Below are 15,060 nucleotides of genomic sequence, written 5' to 3'. Positions count from 1 at the left end.
TTTTAGGAACGTTAAGTCTCAAAAAACTTACCTCCTATGCATTCTTTCTTAGGAAGCTACCAGAGGACGTGCTCCATCAAAATAAGGAATACAATCAAGAAAGACGATGACATGGGATCAAATACAAAAGGGAAGTTAACAGGAATTTCCAGGATAACAAGTAGGTGGTAAGACTTGAGAGCATCCTAGGTCCAGATTAGCTCGATGGAGAGCTCTAGGATTTCCAGGGGGGGAAAAATGTAACTGATGTGGAAAACTATATTGAGAGGCATTTTACAAAGCATTAAGGCTTATGGAATGACAGCCATAGTTTTGAAGAAAAATAAGCAAATTTTACAATGAGGCATTTCATAACCCAGGAAAAACAAAACTGCTCAAGAAGAAAATGTAATCCTTGGTTCCACAGTGAACCATATTTGTGTAGTATTAATACTGAAAATACTGTAACATGGATTCAGACTAAAATCATGATATAACTGTACTGATATGGTAGAGGGAGGAAGGAAGGCGAAAGAGCTAACATTCTCAACATCCATAATAAGAAGCAATAGATAATGTACAAAACTCATCAAAAAAGTTATAGCAGTATATGAATATTATTTAGAAACATGGAGGTAAAGATCAGAGAAACATCTCCAAATGTTGAAAGTAGCTGCCTTTGGGGAGAGGGTGGGCTCAGGAGGGGAAAAGAATTTCTGGTTTTTATTATAAGTCTTTGAACATTATTTGATTTCCTAAACTATGTATATGTGTTACTTTGATAAAAATAGGAAATTAAAATGCAAACATATAAAGAAGTTATGGATAGTGTGGTATAGCAGGAAGAGTTTTGAGCTAGGAATGAAAATACAAAGCTATTGATTACTTATACTGTGATCTTGGGTAAATCATACAACTTCTTTGAGTCTCAATTTCCTTATCTATTCATTGTGGAACTTTGGTTATTTCTAAGGGCCTTTCCAACAATAAGGTTCTGATTCCATAATAACGAAGTATTTTTCTAGGAACAGCAAAGAGAGAGAAACTTTTCTCCATGTTCTCATGGTCCACCTGTACATACTTTTGTTCACTTTGCCAGGGGTCTCCCTACCATTGCCCCCTTGATGTTAAAATGGAACTAGCATGCCTGCAACCTGAGAATCCTATTGTACCTGCGAGGCTAGTCTTCGCATGGCCTCCTCCTGCCGCCTCCGCATTTCTGGAGTTCCTGGGCAGCTTCCACTGGTGATGGATGAGTGGGCTGAAGGTGGCTGTGTGAGTGGCAGCTCTCTGTTGGCATCCACATCTGTATTAAAAAGATGAGATGTTTGCATCAGATAATCATAAAACTCTAAAGAAAGACTGGTTAAATCCCATTTGTTCTTTGATCCAGCAATTCTACTCCTAGGGGTATGTACCCAAGAGAATTAAAAACATATGTCCACGCAAAAACCTGTACATAAATGTTCAAAGAAGCAGGATTCATAATAGCCCCAAAGTGGAAAGGACCCAAATGTCCATCAACTGATGAATGGATAAAAGGTGGTACAGCCTCACAATGGAACATTACTCAACAATAAAAAGAAATGAAATACCAATATATGTTACAACATGGATAACCCTTGAAATGTTACACTCACTCAAAGGAGCCAGTTACAAAAGACCATATAGTATACGATTCTATTTATTTGAAATGCCCAGAATACGGAAATCCATAGGGACAAAAAGCAGATTAGTGGTTACCTAGGGGTAGAGATAGGGATTTAGGGGGGAAATGAAGACTGACTGCTAATGGGCATGGGATTTCTTTTAGGGGGGAATGAAAAAGTTCTAAGATTATGGTGATTGCTGCACAACTCAGTGACTACAGTAAAAAGCAGTGAATTGAACCATTTAAATGGGTGAATTATGCAGTACGTGAATTGTAGCTTAATAAAGCTGTTTTTAAAAAAATTCCATTCGTTCATGTTATTTAGGTAACATCTTAACTACTACTAGAAATTATAGACTCTATTTATAAATACAGACCATATTTTAAAAATGGGTACAAAATTAGTAGACTGTTATTTGATGGTCAATAGCTACTAAAAAGGAGAAGAAATAGGGGAAAATAGTTCTCATTTAACTCCCTACCAGTAGGACTTAATTGAGACTTCTTCCATCCAACTGGCAAAGTAAATTCCCTGGCCAGTGCATAGAGTTCTGAATAAACTGTAGGAGGGTAGGTGTGGGAGATGGCTGTGAAAAAGACTGAAGAAATGTGCGCAGTAAAGTTCAGTCACTGTCACTGTATCATGCCTGTTGTTCACTCCCTCTGTCCACCCCATTCCCCCTTATCTGGTTTTTTTTTTTTTTTTTTTTTTTTTTTTTTTTTTTTTTTGCGGTATGTGGGCCTCTCACTGTTGTGGCCTCTCCCCTTGCGGAGCACAGGCTCCGGACGCGCAGGCTCAGCGGCCATGGCTCACGGGCCCAGCCGCTCCGTGGCATGTGGGATCTTCCCAGACCGGGGCATGAACCCGTGTCCCCTGCATTGGCAGGCGGACTCTCAACCACTGCGCCACCAGGGAAGCCCCCCTTATCTGGTTTTGTGGGTAATCAGTGTCTGAGTACGTTCTGTCTTCTAGCTGTTCCCTTTTGGAGAGGCCCTCCTTTTTGTCTGGGTGTCTTTACTTTCTGCTTGGTACTCAGAGGACAGTAGAAATAAAAGTTAACAGGGAGGAGAAGTCAGTGTGCACAGCAAACTGGCAACACAGACTTCTGGAATGAGCAGAGTGGGGAGGGTAGGGGTTACTCACTGAACAGCTATTTGGGGGCATGGCAGCTGTTGGCAAATGTCAAATCCAAATGGTAACTACACTGAGACTTTCAGTGATAGGAAAATACAGTCTTGTAATTAGACCGAACTTCCCTAACTACTGTACTGAGTACACTTGTAGTTAATGTAATAATGCCTGGATTACACAACAGGTCCATTTTCACAAAATGTTTCTGTTCTCTGTACGTATGTGTTGGGGGGTAGGTGGTGACGGTGGTGGTAGAGATTGATGGGGGTGTCAGGTTTGGGACGGGGTGTAGGTGGACAGCAGGATGACAGGCTAGTGCCTGCCTTGACAGCTTCTCTGTGCCTTCCCAGGGAAATGACAAGGAGGGGGCGGCTGGGGGCTGGGTGTCTGTGGGGGAAGGACAGAGCCAGGCAATGCAGTGCTGCAGGCTAGACTGCTCACGTCTTCCACCGCAGCGCTGCTCAGCGTGGAAGAGTGAGGGACAGAAGAAAGAATGACACAGGATGCAGAAACGGAAGTGGGGAGCTCCAGTAATCCTCACCTATTTTCATTACTACTACAACTGCATCACTGACTTAGGGTTGGGAAGGCCAGTGGGATCCCAAATACCTATCAAAGCTGAATGTAAATTAAACTGTAAAAAATTAAGCCAACTCTCTCTCGATAAGACATCATTCTTATTCACTAATGAAAAAATTCTGCTACTGCCAGTAACATTTCCAGTGCCGGCTCACAGAGTAACAGATCAATGCCAAAAAACAGCTTGCTCTTTATCAACCACTTATTCTTTTTTTTTTTTTTCCTCAAAGAAATATCTTTAAATTGGTTAAGATATATTCAGTTCATATTTGTTTAAAGAAATAACAGAAATATAAAATAGAAACATACAGATCATTGATTTTTTTTTAAAAAGTAACATTTTTGAGTCCTAACATTTGAAAAGCTTTAACCAAAACCTCGTGAGGATAATACGAGAAAGACAAAACATTTGTCCTCAAAACTAGAAAATTTAATGAGACAGCCAGTTCTAAAACAAACTGAAGTTAGGTTTTATTATTAATCATTTGCATAACAGAAAATGAAAATTTTACAGATGTGTGTAGCTATTGGGGTAATTTCAAGAGTTGATTTTGTTGTTCAGAATTAATATTTAAATACCAGTAAATGACATCAACCACTTATTCTTGACCATTCTTAAGTGGTTTGGTTAAGATGGCAGAGGTGGAATGTAGTTTGGACATCAAAGCGGACAACAAAAATTATTACATCAAATTACGACAAGGCAATGCTGGTTCTGTGTAGTTCTGATAAATACATAACCACATACTAGATCCCCTTTAACACCTTTTCAAGTTTTCTAAGTTAACTATCAGGCCAAATCTATAGTCTTGACATGTGGACATTTATCACATGAATGGGGTATTTTTAGAGTTTCTCTGGAGGTAAAAGGCAACGGATGTTAGAGGATAACTTAATGAACTATCTTTAAAGGACCTCTGCTTTGGGGAGCACATGGGCTGTTTTCTATTAACTCCTGCTCTCCCAGGCTTAGAGGGGGCACTTCCAGGCACCTTTGCTTTCAGAGAAAGCAGCTCTTCTTGCCCTTGAGCCATGATTCTACCATCTGTTATCTGCAACAGTGATTGATATATAGAGGACTCAGAGAGACTATTACCTAGCTGGTTTTCCTTCTCAAATAGTTAACCTCTTGGATTACTCAGATAAGAAGTAGTCTGGCGTGATATTTAAGCTAAGCACTCTAACGAAAATACTGGAATAGGTATGGAAAGTTACTTTCAACCATGCAGACATCTTAGAATCACAGAATTTTAGCACAGGAATGAATCTTAAAGATCACCTAATCCCACTGACTTATTTTACAGATGACAAAAACCGAGGTCTAAAGAATTAAAGTGAAATTCTCAAGGTTACAAAGTATAGTAAGTTTGAGCGCTGGAGCCAAACTGGGGGCTCTTGACTCCCGTGACATTATGCCAATCTACCTCACAAAAACTGCATCCAGAAACTAAGCATGATACTGCTCTTAAGACATGAATTCTTCCACACCAATTCTTACCATACCCTGGCAAATGGGACTCTTGATCCAACCAGTTTTCTTTCTAGACACTAGTTCTTCTACGTGTCAGATGTCCGTAAGTTTACCAGAGGCAATCTGCCCACTTAACGACATGAAACAGGAATGAATTTCAACAGGAAGCCAGGATGTTTGGAGGGTGTTCAGTGAGTTCCTGTTGAGTCCCCACAGCACCGTGCTAGACTCTGTAACTACAATACTATGATCCCAAACAAACCATTTCTAGCGGTTGTTGTCTGGAAATCTGTGGTGAGCTAGATTATTGATTTGGACTAGCAGGGCAATAGTTTCTTTTTGTTCTCTTATAACTAGCAGAAGCCAGGTAGACTGGTTATAGGAAGAACCCCTATACATTTCTTTTTATCTCCTTTACTCAAGTGAGTTCCATCAATAAGGAGAGGGAGCACAGCAGAATGGATGACACTGGGCTCTGAAACCAGACTGCTTAGGCTCAAATTCTAGTTTCACTATTTACTGGCTATGAAACCTGGGAGGCTTACTTAACCTCTCTGAGCCTTAAACCACTTATCTGTGAAAGGAAGATAACAGGAACTACCTCTCTGAAAGAGATAAGAGGGTTGGATGAATTAATATTTGTTAAGCTCTTAGAGAGTGCCTGGTACTAAGGACCATATAAGTTTTTTAAAAACAAATAAACAGGATCCTGATGGCGATCATTAAGCTGCACCCTGCCTGTGATGAAAGAAGCATAAATATATATGAGATCTCAGCATCTTTTCACACAGAAGCAGGAGAAACCCTTCAAGGACACAGTGAAGTTCAAGCCCAAGCAGTGCAACACTGACATCGATCACAAGGAAATGAAGGCCGCAAACAGATTGTGCTGGTGTGAATAGGAAGCCTGCACACAGGCTGAGCAAAAGCTGACAGTGATGGATGCAAACAAGCTCTTACAGGCAATTGCTGTAGTCATTATCCAAAGGACAGACCAGCCAGCCAGTCAGGAGGGAAGAGGCGTACATTTATTCTGAGAGAAAGGTTTTTTCAGTCACTCTCAGGTGACCGTTGGATACGTGGGTTAAATGTCAACAGAGTATTACATTCTTTCCCTCAACTCTGAGTTAATGGTCCTCACATGCCAGTCAGGTTTTGCAGATCAGAAAATGAAAGGATACAAGACTTAATACAGAGATGCTGGAAAAAATTTCAGAGCAATGAAGCATGGAGTTCTTTATTTTTAAAAACAATTTTTTAGTGGGTTTTTTTTTTTTTTAACATCTTTATTGGAGTATAATTGCTTTACAATGGTGTGTTAGTTTCTGCTTTATAACACAGTGAATCAGCAATACATTTACATATATCCCCATATCTCTTCCCTCGTGTCTCCCTCCCACCCTCCCCTATCCCACCGCATGGAGTTCTTTAAAAAGGGATACATACGTTTGGGGGAGGCATGTGGGCTGTCTGAGGCAATCTGTCTCATCCGTGTTCCATGGCAGCTGAGGGCCACCAGTCTGGAGATGATGGCGGTTTTGCCGAACCCAATGTTTCCCACGATCACTACTCCTTGGTTCACGCTGGCATTTGAACTTTGAAGTTGAGCATCTATTTCGTGGAAAACCCAATCCCGGCCAACAAACACTGACTCTGTAGTGATGCTGGGCACTTCAAAGAGCAGCGGCTTCAGGGAGATATCTGGAGGCCTATAAGGTGCAAAGCGAACTGGAAGGAACAATAAGAGAACACAGAACTTAGGCCAAACCATCAACATTGCGAGAAATAAACAAAAAAACCAGTATGGTTTAGGAGACCACTGGGAGTTATAGTATGATGGTATTCTGGGTTATTCAGAAAATAATAAAACTCTGAATTTTGGTTCTACACAGATAAGCAATGGCACGTGAGCTAGAGCTATTTGATACTGTAGCTGGCAGAACACAAACATAGTTAAAATAGTAATAATTTGCGTTATAGGCAGAAAGTCACGGTGATATTCAAAATTATTAAGCAATGGAGATGGCCCAGGCACCAGCAATCAGGATGCCTGCAAAAGTTACAAAGTGCAGGGTTCTTAAGGCCTCCTTCTATGCCTGGGGATAACCTTCAAAATGTTGGATTGCGGGAAGATGTAGGGTTGGAGTTTCTGGGGGAGAGGTTGGGGTGTGGCAGGGAATCCGGATGGCTTACAGCATCAGTCCTGTAGAAAGCAATGTAAAGAGAACTTATTTCTTTAAAAATACCAATAAAAACAGTAACTCCTTTAAGTTCACAATGGTAGTTTTAAAAAATCTAGTAAGTATATTAAGGGAAGCAAACACCTAAAAACTGTGATGGTTTAAAAGGTTTAAAAGGTTTTCAATATGTTAAGCAGTCAAGGAAGCAGAAACCAAATTTTCATTTAATGTCTCTGCACCTGTAATGCTTGTATTCATGCCAACCGAAAAAAAACACAAAAAAACAATTTCTGGTTTACACACACGTCTTGGGGACAAATCCCTATTGCTTTTCTCGAGATTTTTTTCTGTGCTTATGTAGTTGTGAGATGTGCTAAGGGCCAACAAAGCATGAGCTCTACTTGCTCTCTAAAAACGCATAATAGATATAACCTGGTTTCAATGATCAACCTTCTAATTACATTGATGGTAAAAACAAGTCCTGCCTGACCTCCCTTATCTGAGTTAAATGCCTTCGTAACTCTTTCTTTGTTTTTTTGGGGGCCACGCCGTGTGGCCTGTGGGATCTTAGTTCCCCGACCAGGGAATGAACCCGGGCCCCCAGCAGTGAAACCCTGGAATCCTAACTACTGGACTACCAGGGAATTCCCTTCTTAACTGTTTCAAGAGTAGTTCTAGATGTATCATTTTTTTCCCATTTTATTATTTATTTATTTATTTATTTATTTATTTATAAAATATTTATTTATTTATTTGGCTGTGCTGGGTCTTAGGTGTGGCATGCAGGATCTTCTGTTGCAGCATGTGGGATCTAGTTCCCTGACCAGGGATCGAACCTGGGACCCCTGCATTGGGAGCATGGAGTCTTACCCACTGGACTGCCAGGGAAGTCCCTATTATTTATTTTTTAAAAGTTCATTTTCTGTATCATTTACCTTACCATAGCACCTTGACACATAGTAGATGCTAAATAAATGCTTACTGAAAGAATTAATTAAAAACAAGGTATTACACTCTCACCCTATTTTATATTTTGATGAATAAAGTCCAGGGGTGGGAAGGGAACGAGGACAGGAGAAAGGGAAATCATAAAGGGGGAAATTAGATCTATTAATACTGCTTATATTACTCTAGAACAAACTTAAACCAATTCTACATCATAAATTGGGATCTAGAGATGGCAGCTTACTCGAAAAACACACACAAGCACACTTCATGTAAACACTCATTTAAAACTGTCTGAAAGCCATTAGAATGATAGCTGAGCATTTTCAAAAAGGTAACAATTCCAAAAGTAGTACAAAAATTAAAAATATAAAGCCAAACTCTTAATAATAGAAGCAAATTGTTTCCTATGTAAGTTTTAAAATGTCCCAAATGTCTACAAATAAGGCTGTGGAGATACACCTACATGGTTACTTATAATTTCCTGATTCACATCTCTTTATCAAAACGTACTCTTTTAAAATACATAATTACAGAATTAAGTGAAAAATTAGACTTTAACTTGCTAAAAATATTCTTAATTCTAGTGTCTTAGCTAAACAGATTCTATTTTATTTTTCTTAAACATTATCTTATTGAGCCTCACATGCCATAAAATTCACCCTTTTAAAGCATACAATTTGGTGATTTTTAGTATATTCACAAAGCTGCAAACATCACTATTTAATTCCTGAACATTTTCATCATTGCCCCCCAAAAAATCACATACCCATTAGCTGTCACTCTCTAGTCCCCATTTCCCCCAGCCCCTGGCAACCAGAGAATTTCTGTCTTTACAAATTTGCCTATTCGAGACAGTTCACATATATATTATCATATGATATGTGGCCTTTTGTGACTGGCTTCTTTCACTTAGCATGTTTTTGAGGTTCATCCATGTTGTAGCATGTATCACTACTTCATCCTTTTTATTGCTGAACAATATTCCATTATATGGATATATCACATTTTGTTTATCCCATTCATCAGCTGACAAAAATTCGGGTTGTTTCCACTCTCTGTCCATTATGAATCATGCTACCATGAACATTCATGTACAAGTTTCTTTTCTTTTTCTTTTTTAAAATTAATGACTAATTTTTAAACATCTTTATTGGAGTATAAGTGCTTTACAATGGTGTGTTAGTTTCTGCTGTAAAACAAAGTGAATCAGCTATACATATACATATATCCCCATATCTCCTCCCCCTTGCATCTCCCTCCCATCCTCCCTATCCCACCCTTCTAGGGGGTCACAAAGCACCGAGCTGATCTTCCTGTGCTATGTGGCTGCTTCCCACTAGCTAAATATTTTACGTTTGGTAGTGTATATATGTCCATGCCACTCTCTCACTTTGTCCCAGCTTACCCTTCCCCCTCCCCATGTCCTCAAGTCCATTCTCTACGTCTGCGTCTTTATTCCTGCCTTGCCCCTAGGTTCTTCAGAACTTTTTTTTTTTTTAGATTCCATATATATGTGTTAGCATACGGTATTTGTTTTTCTCTTTTTGACTTACTTCACTCTATATGACAGACTCTAGGTCCTTCCACCTCACTACAAATAACTCAATTTCATTTCTTTTTATGGCTGAGTAATATTCCATTGTATACATGTGCCACATCTTCTTTATCCATTCATCTGTTGATGGACACTTAGGTTGCTTCCACGTCCTGGCTATTGTAAATAGTGCTGCAATGAACATTGTGGTACATGACTCTTTTTGAATTATGGTTTTCTCAGGGTATATGTCCAGTAGTGGGATTGTTGGGTCATATGGTAGTTCTGTTTTTAGTTTTATAAGGAACCTCCATACTGCTCTCCATAGTGGCTGTATCAATTTACACTCCCACCAACAGTGAAAGAGGGTTCCCTTTTCTCCACAACCTCTCCAGCATTTATTGTTTGTAGATTTTTTGATGATGGCTATTCTGACAAGTGTGAGGTGATACCTCATTGTAGTTTTGACTTGCATTTCTCTAATGATTAGTGATGTTGAGCATCCTTTCATGTGCTTGTTGACAATCTGTATATCTTCTTTGGAGAGATATCTATTTAGGTCTTCTGCCCATTTTTGGATTGGGTTGTTTGTTTTTTTGATATTGAGCTGCATGAGCTGCTTGTATATTTTGGAGATTAATCCTTTGTCAGCTGCTTCATTTGCAAATACTTCCTCCCATTCTGAGGGTTGTCTTTTCGTCTTGTTTATGGTTTCCTTTGCTGTGCAAAAGCTTTTAAGTTTCATTAGGTCCCATTTGTTTATTTTTGTTTTTATTTCCATTTCTCTAGCAGGTGGGTCAAAAAGGATCTTGCTGTGATTTATGTCATAGAGTGTTCTGCTTATGTTTTCCTCTAAGAGTTTGTTTCTTTCTCTTTCAGATTTTTCATCATTAGTGTATAGGAATGCAAGAGATTTCTGTGCATTAATTTTGTATCCTGCTACTCTACCAAATTCATTGATTAGCTCTAGTAGTTTTCTGGTAGCATCTTTAGGATTCCCTATGTATAGTATCATGTCATCTGCAAACAGTGACAGTTTTACTTCTTCTTTTCCAATTTGGATTTCTTTTATTTCTTTTTCTTCTCTGATTGCTGTGGCTAAAACTTCCAAAACTATGCTGAATAGTAGTGGTGAGAGTGGGCAACCTTGTCTTGTTCCTGATCTTAGTGGAAATGGTTTCAGTTTTTCACCATTGAGGACGATGTTGGCTGTGGATTTGTCATATATGGCCTTTATTATGTTGAGGTAAGTTCCCTCTAGGCCTACTTTCTGGAGGGTTTTTATCATAAATGGGTGTTGAATTTTGTCGAACGCTTTTTCTGCATCTATTCAGATGACATATGGTTTTCATCCTTCAATTTGTTAATATGGTTTATCACATTGATTGATTTGCGTATATTGAAGAATCCTCGCATTCCTGGGATAAACCCCATTTGATCATGGTGTATGATCCTTTTAATGTGCTGTTCGATTCTGTTTGCTAATATTTTGCTGAGGATTTTTGCATCTATGTTCATCAGTGATACTGCAGTGTAGTTTTCTTTTTTTGTGACATCTTTGTCTGGTTTTGGTATCAGGGTGATGGTGGCCTCATAGGATGAGTTTGGGAGTGTTCCTCCCTCTGCTATATTTTGGAAGAGTTTGAGAAGTATGGGTGTTAGCTCTTCTCTTAATGTTTGATAGAATTCACCTGTGAAGCCATCCGGTCCCGGGCTTTGGTTTGTGGAAGATTTTTGATCACAGTTTCAATTTCACTGCTTGTGATTGGTCTGTTTCTATTTTCTATTTCTTCCTGGTTCAGTCTCAGAAGGTTGTGCTTTTCTAAGAATTTGTCCATTTCTTCCAGGTTGTCCATTTTATTGGCATATAGTTGCTTGCAGTAATCTCTCATGATCCTTTGTATTTCTGCAGTGTCAGTTGTTACTTCTCCTTTTTCATTTCTAATTCTATTGATCTGAGTCTTTTCCCTTTTTTTCTTGATGAGTCTGGCTAATGGTTTATCAATTTTGTTTATCTTCTCAAAGAACCAGCTTTTAGCTTATTGATCTTTGCTATCATTTCCTTCATTTCTTTTTCATTTATTTCTGATCTGATCTTTATGATTTCTTTCCTCCGGCTAACTTTGCGGCTTTTTTTGTTCTTTCTTCTCTAATTGCTTTAGGTGTAAGGTTAGGTTGTTTATTTGAGATGTTTCTTGAGGTAGGATTGTATTGCTATAAACTTCCTTCCTAGAACTGCTTTTGCTGTATCCCACAGGTTTTGGACCATCATGTTTTTGTTGTCATTTGTCTCTAGGTATTTTTTGATTTCCTCTTGGGTTTCTTCAGTGAACTCTTGGTTATTTAGTAGTGTATTGTTTAGCCTCCATGTGTTTGTATTTTTTACAGGTTTTTTTCCCTGTAATTGATATCTAGTCTTATAGTGTTGTGGTCAGAAAAGATACCTGATACAATTTCAATTTTCTTAAATTTACCAAGGCTTGATTTGTGACCCAAGATATGATCCTGGAGAATGGTCCATGAGCACTTAAGAAAGTGTATTCTGTTGTTTTTGGATGGAATGTCCTCTAAATGTCAATTAAGTCCATCTTGTTGAATGTGTCATTTAAAGCTTGTGTTTCCTTATTTAATTTCTTTTTGGATTTTCTGTCTATTGGTGAAAGTGGGGTGTTAAAGTCCCCTATTATGACTGTGCTACTGTCGATTTCCCCTTTTATGGCTGTTAGCATTTGCCTTATGTATTGAGGTGCTCCTATGTTGGGTGCATAAATATTTACAATTGTTATATCCTCTTCTTGGATTGATCCCTTGATCATTATGTAGTGCCCTTCTTTGTCTCTTGTAATAGTCTTTATTTTAAAGTCTATTTTGTCTGATATGAGAATTGCTACTCCAGCTTTCTCTTGATTTCCATTTTTATGGAATATCTTTTTCCATCCCCTCACTTTCAGTCTGTATGTGTCCCTAGGTCTGAAGTGGGTCTCCTGTAGACAACATATATATGGTCTTGTTTTTGTATCCATTCAGCCAGTCTATGTCTTTTGGTTGGAGCATTTAATCCATTTACATTTAAGGTAATTATTGATATGTTTGTTCCTATTACCATTTTCTTAATTGTTTTGGGTTTGTTATTGTAGGTCTTTTCCTTCTCTTGTGTTTCCTGCCTAGAGCAGTTCCTTTAGCATTTGTTGTAAAGCTGGTTTGGTGGTGCTGAATTCTCTTAGTTTTTGCTTGTCTGTAAAGGTTTTAATTTCTCCGTCCAATCTGAATAAGATCCTTGTTGGGTAAAGTAATCTTGGTTGTAGGTTTTTCCCTTTCATGACTTTAAATATGTGCTGCCACTCCCTCCTGGCTTGCAGAGTTTCTGCTGAAAGATCAGCTGTTAACCTTATAGGGATTCGCTTGTATGTTATTTGTTGCTTTTCCCTTGCTGCTTTTAATATTTTTTCTTTGTATTTAATTTTTTATAGTTTGATTAGTATGTGTCTTGGGATGTTTCTCCTTGGATTTATCCTGAATGGGACTCTCTGCACTTCCTGGCCTTGACTGTCTATTTCCTTTCCCATATTAGGGAAGTTTTCAACTATAATCTCTTCAAATATTTTCTCAGTCCCTCTGGGACCCTATAATTTGAATGTTGGTGCGTTTAATGTTGTCCCAGAGGTCTCTGAGACTGTCCTCAATTCTTTTCATTCTTTTTTCTTTATTCTGCTCTGCAGTAGTTATTTCCACTATTTTATCTTCCAGGTCACTTATGTGTTCCTCTGCCTCAGTTATTCTGCTATTGATTCCTTCTAGAGAATTTTTAATTTCATTTATTGTGTTGTTTATCATTGTTTGTTTGCTCTTTAGTTCTTCTAGGTCCTTGTTAAATGTTTCTTGTATTTTCTCCATTCTATTTCCGAGATTTTGGATCATCTTTACTATCATTAATTTGAATTCGTTTTCAGGTAGACTGCCTGTCTCCTTTGTTTGATCTGGTAGGTTTTTACCTTTCTCCTTCATCTGCTGTGTATTTCTCTGTCTTCTCATTTTGCTTAACTTACTATATTTGGGGTCTCCTTTTCACAGGTTGCAGGTTCGTAGTTCCCGTTGTTTTTGGTGTCTGCCCCCAGTGGGTAAGGTTGGTTCAGTGGGTTATGTAGGTTTCCTGGTGGAGTGGACTAGCACCTGTGTTCTGGTGGATGAGGCTGGATCTTGTCTTTCTGGTGGGCAGGACCACGTCTGGTGGTGTGTTTTGGGGTATCTGTGAACTTACTATGATTTTAGGCAGCCTCTCTGCTAATGGGTGGGGTTGTGTTCCTGTCTTGCTAGTTGTTCGGCATAGGGTGTCCAGTACTGTAGCTTGCTGGTCGTTGTGTGGAGCTGGGTCTTAGCACTGAGATCAAGATCTCTGGGAGAGCTCTTGCCGATTGATATTACGAGGGGCCAGGAGGTTTCTGGTGGACCAATGTCCTGAACTCGGCTTTCCAACCTCAGAGGCTCAGGCCCAACACCTGGCCGGAGTACCAAGACCCGGTCAGCCACACAGCTTTTGGGAAGTCTGAGGTCTTCTGCCAGCGTTCAGTAGGTGTTCTGTAAGTGTTGTTCCACATGTAGATGTATTTTTGATGTATCTGTGGGGAGGAAGGTGATCTCCATGTCTTACTCCTCCACCATCTTGAAGGTCCTCCCATGTACAAGTTTTTATGTACATATGTTTTTAGTTCTCTTGGGTATATGTCTATGAGAGGTATTGCTGGGTCATATGGAAACTCTATGTTTCAGCTTTTTGAGAAACTGCCAAACTCTTCTATTTTACTTTTGCTTTTTTACATGGAAGTAATACATACTCACTACAGAAAATTTAGGAATAGCAGATAAACAAAATAATAATTTTACTCCCACTGGCTAGAGAGAAACACAATTCACTTTAAAAACAATTAATTTAATTAAAATAAATTATTTTAATTAATTTATTTTATTTTATTTATTTAATTTTTGGCTGCATTGGGTCTTTGCTGTTGCATGCGGGCTTTCTCTGGTTGTGGCGAGCGGGGGCTACTCTTCGTTGTGGTGCGCAGGCTTCTCATTGTGTTGGCTTCTCTTGTTGGGAGCACGAGCTCTATGCGTGTGGGCTTCAGTAATCATGGCACATGGGCTCAGCAGTTGTGGTGCGTAGGCTCTGTAGCTGTGGCTCGTGGGCTCTAGAGCGCAGGCTCAGTAGTTGTGATGCACAGGCTTAGTTGCTCTGCGGCATGTAGGATCTTCCCAGACCAGGGCTTGAACCTGTGTCTACTGAATTGGTAGGTGGACTCAACTACTGTGCCACCATGGAAGCCCCGCACAATTCACTTTTTTTCCCCTGAGTTTTGTCTGTATTATATATACTTATTTTTAAGACAAAAATCACACTATAGGTACTGTTTAATAATCTGCTTTTCTTGCTTTGCTTAGCAATTCTAGAGTTCTGAAAAACTCTAGAGTTCTGTCAGACTTGCTTCAGTGGAGGGACTGATTCTTGGAGTTCCTTACTCCATTTTCCATAATGTCACTTGATAGTACGGAGCTGCTAACCATGCAGCGGGGGTTCCGGTTATCTGTGTG

At 39.1% G+C, this 15,060-nt stretch overlaps 1 protein-coding gene across 3 annotated transcripts in view; it reads right to left on the bottom strand.

Annotated features, from left to right (window-relative positions):
* TANC2 (tetratricopeptide repeat, ankyrin repeat and coiled-coil containing 2) overlaps positions 1-15,060 on the bottom strand; it is a gene marked incomplete at its 5' end in the record, with an annotated part of 320,220 nt that overhangs the window by 82,371 nt on the left and 222,789 nt on the right. For all 3 annotated transcript variants that reach the window (XM_079726110.1, XM_079726111.1, XM_079726112.1), the window contains 2 exons: positions 1,152-1,285; positions 6,259-6,540. In XM_079726110.1, coding sequence (XP_079582236.1) covers positions 1,152-1,285; positions 6,259-6,540 — 416 coding nt within the window. The remainder of the gene's footprint in view (positions 1-1,151; positions 1,286-6,258; positions 6,541-15,060) is intronic.

The sequence above is a fragment of the Hyperoodon ampullatus genome (assembly GCF_949752795.1).
Source record: "Hyperoodon ampullatus genome assembly, chromosome: 19".
NCBI lineage: Eukaryota > Metazoa > Chordata > Mammalia > Artiodactyla > Ziphiidae > Hyperoodon > Hyperoodon ampullatus.
Note: the sequence above shows the minus strand (reverse complement) of the source record. Positions and strands in the feature narration are given on the sequence as shown.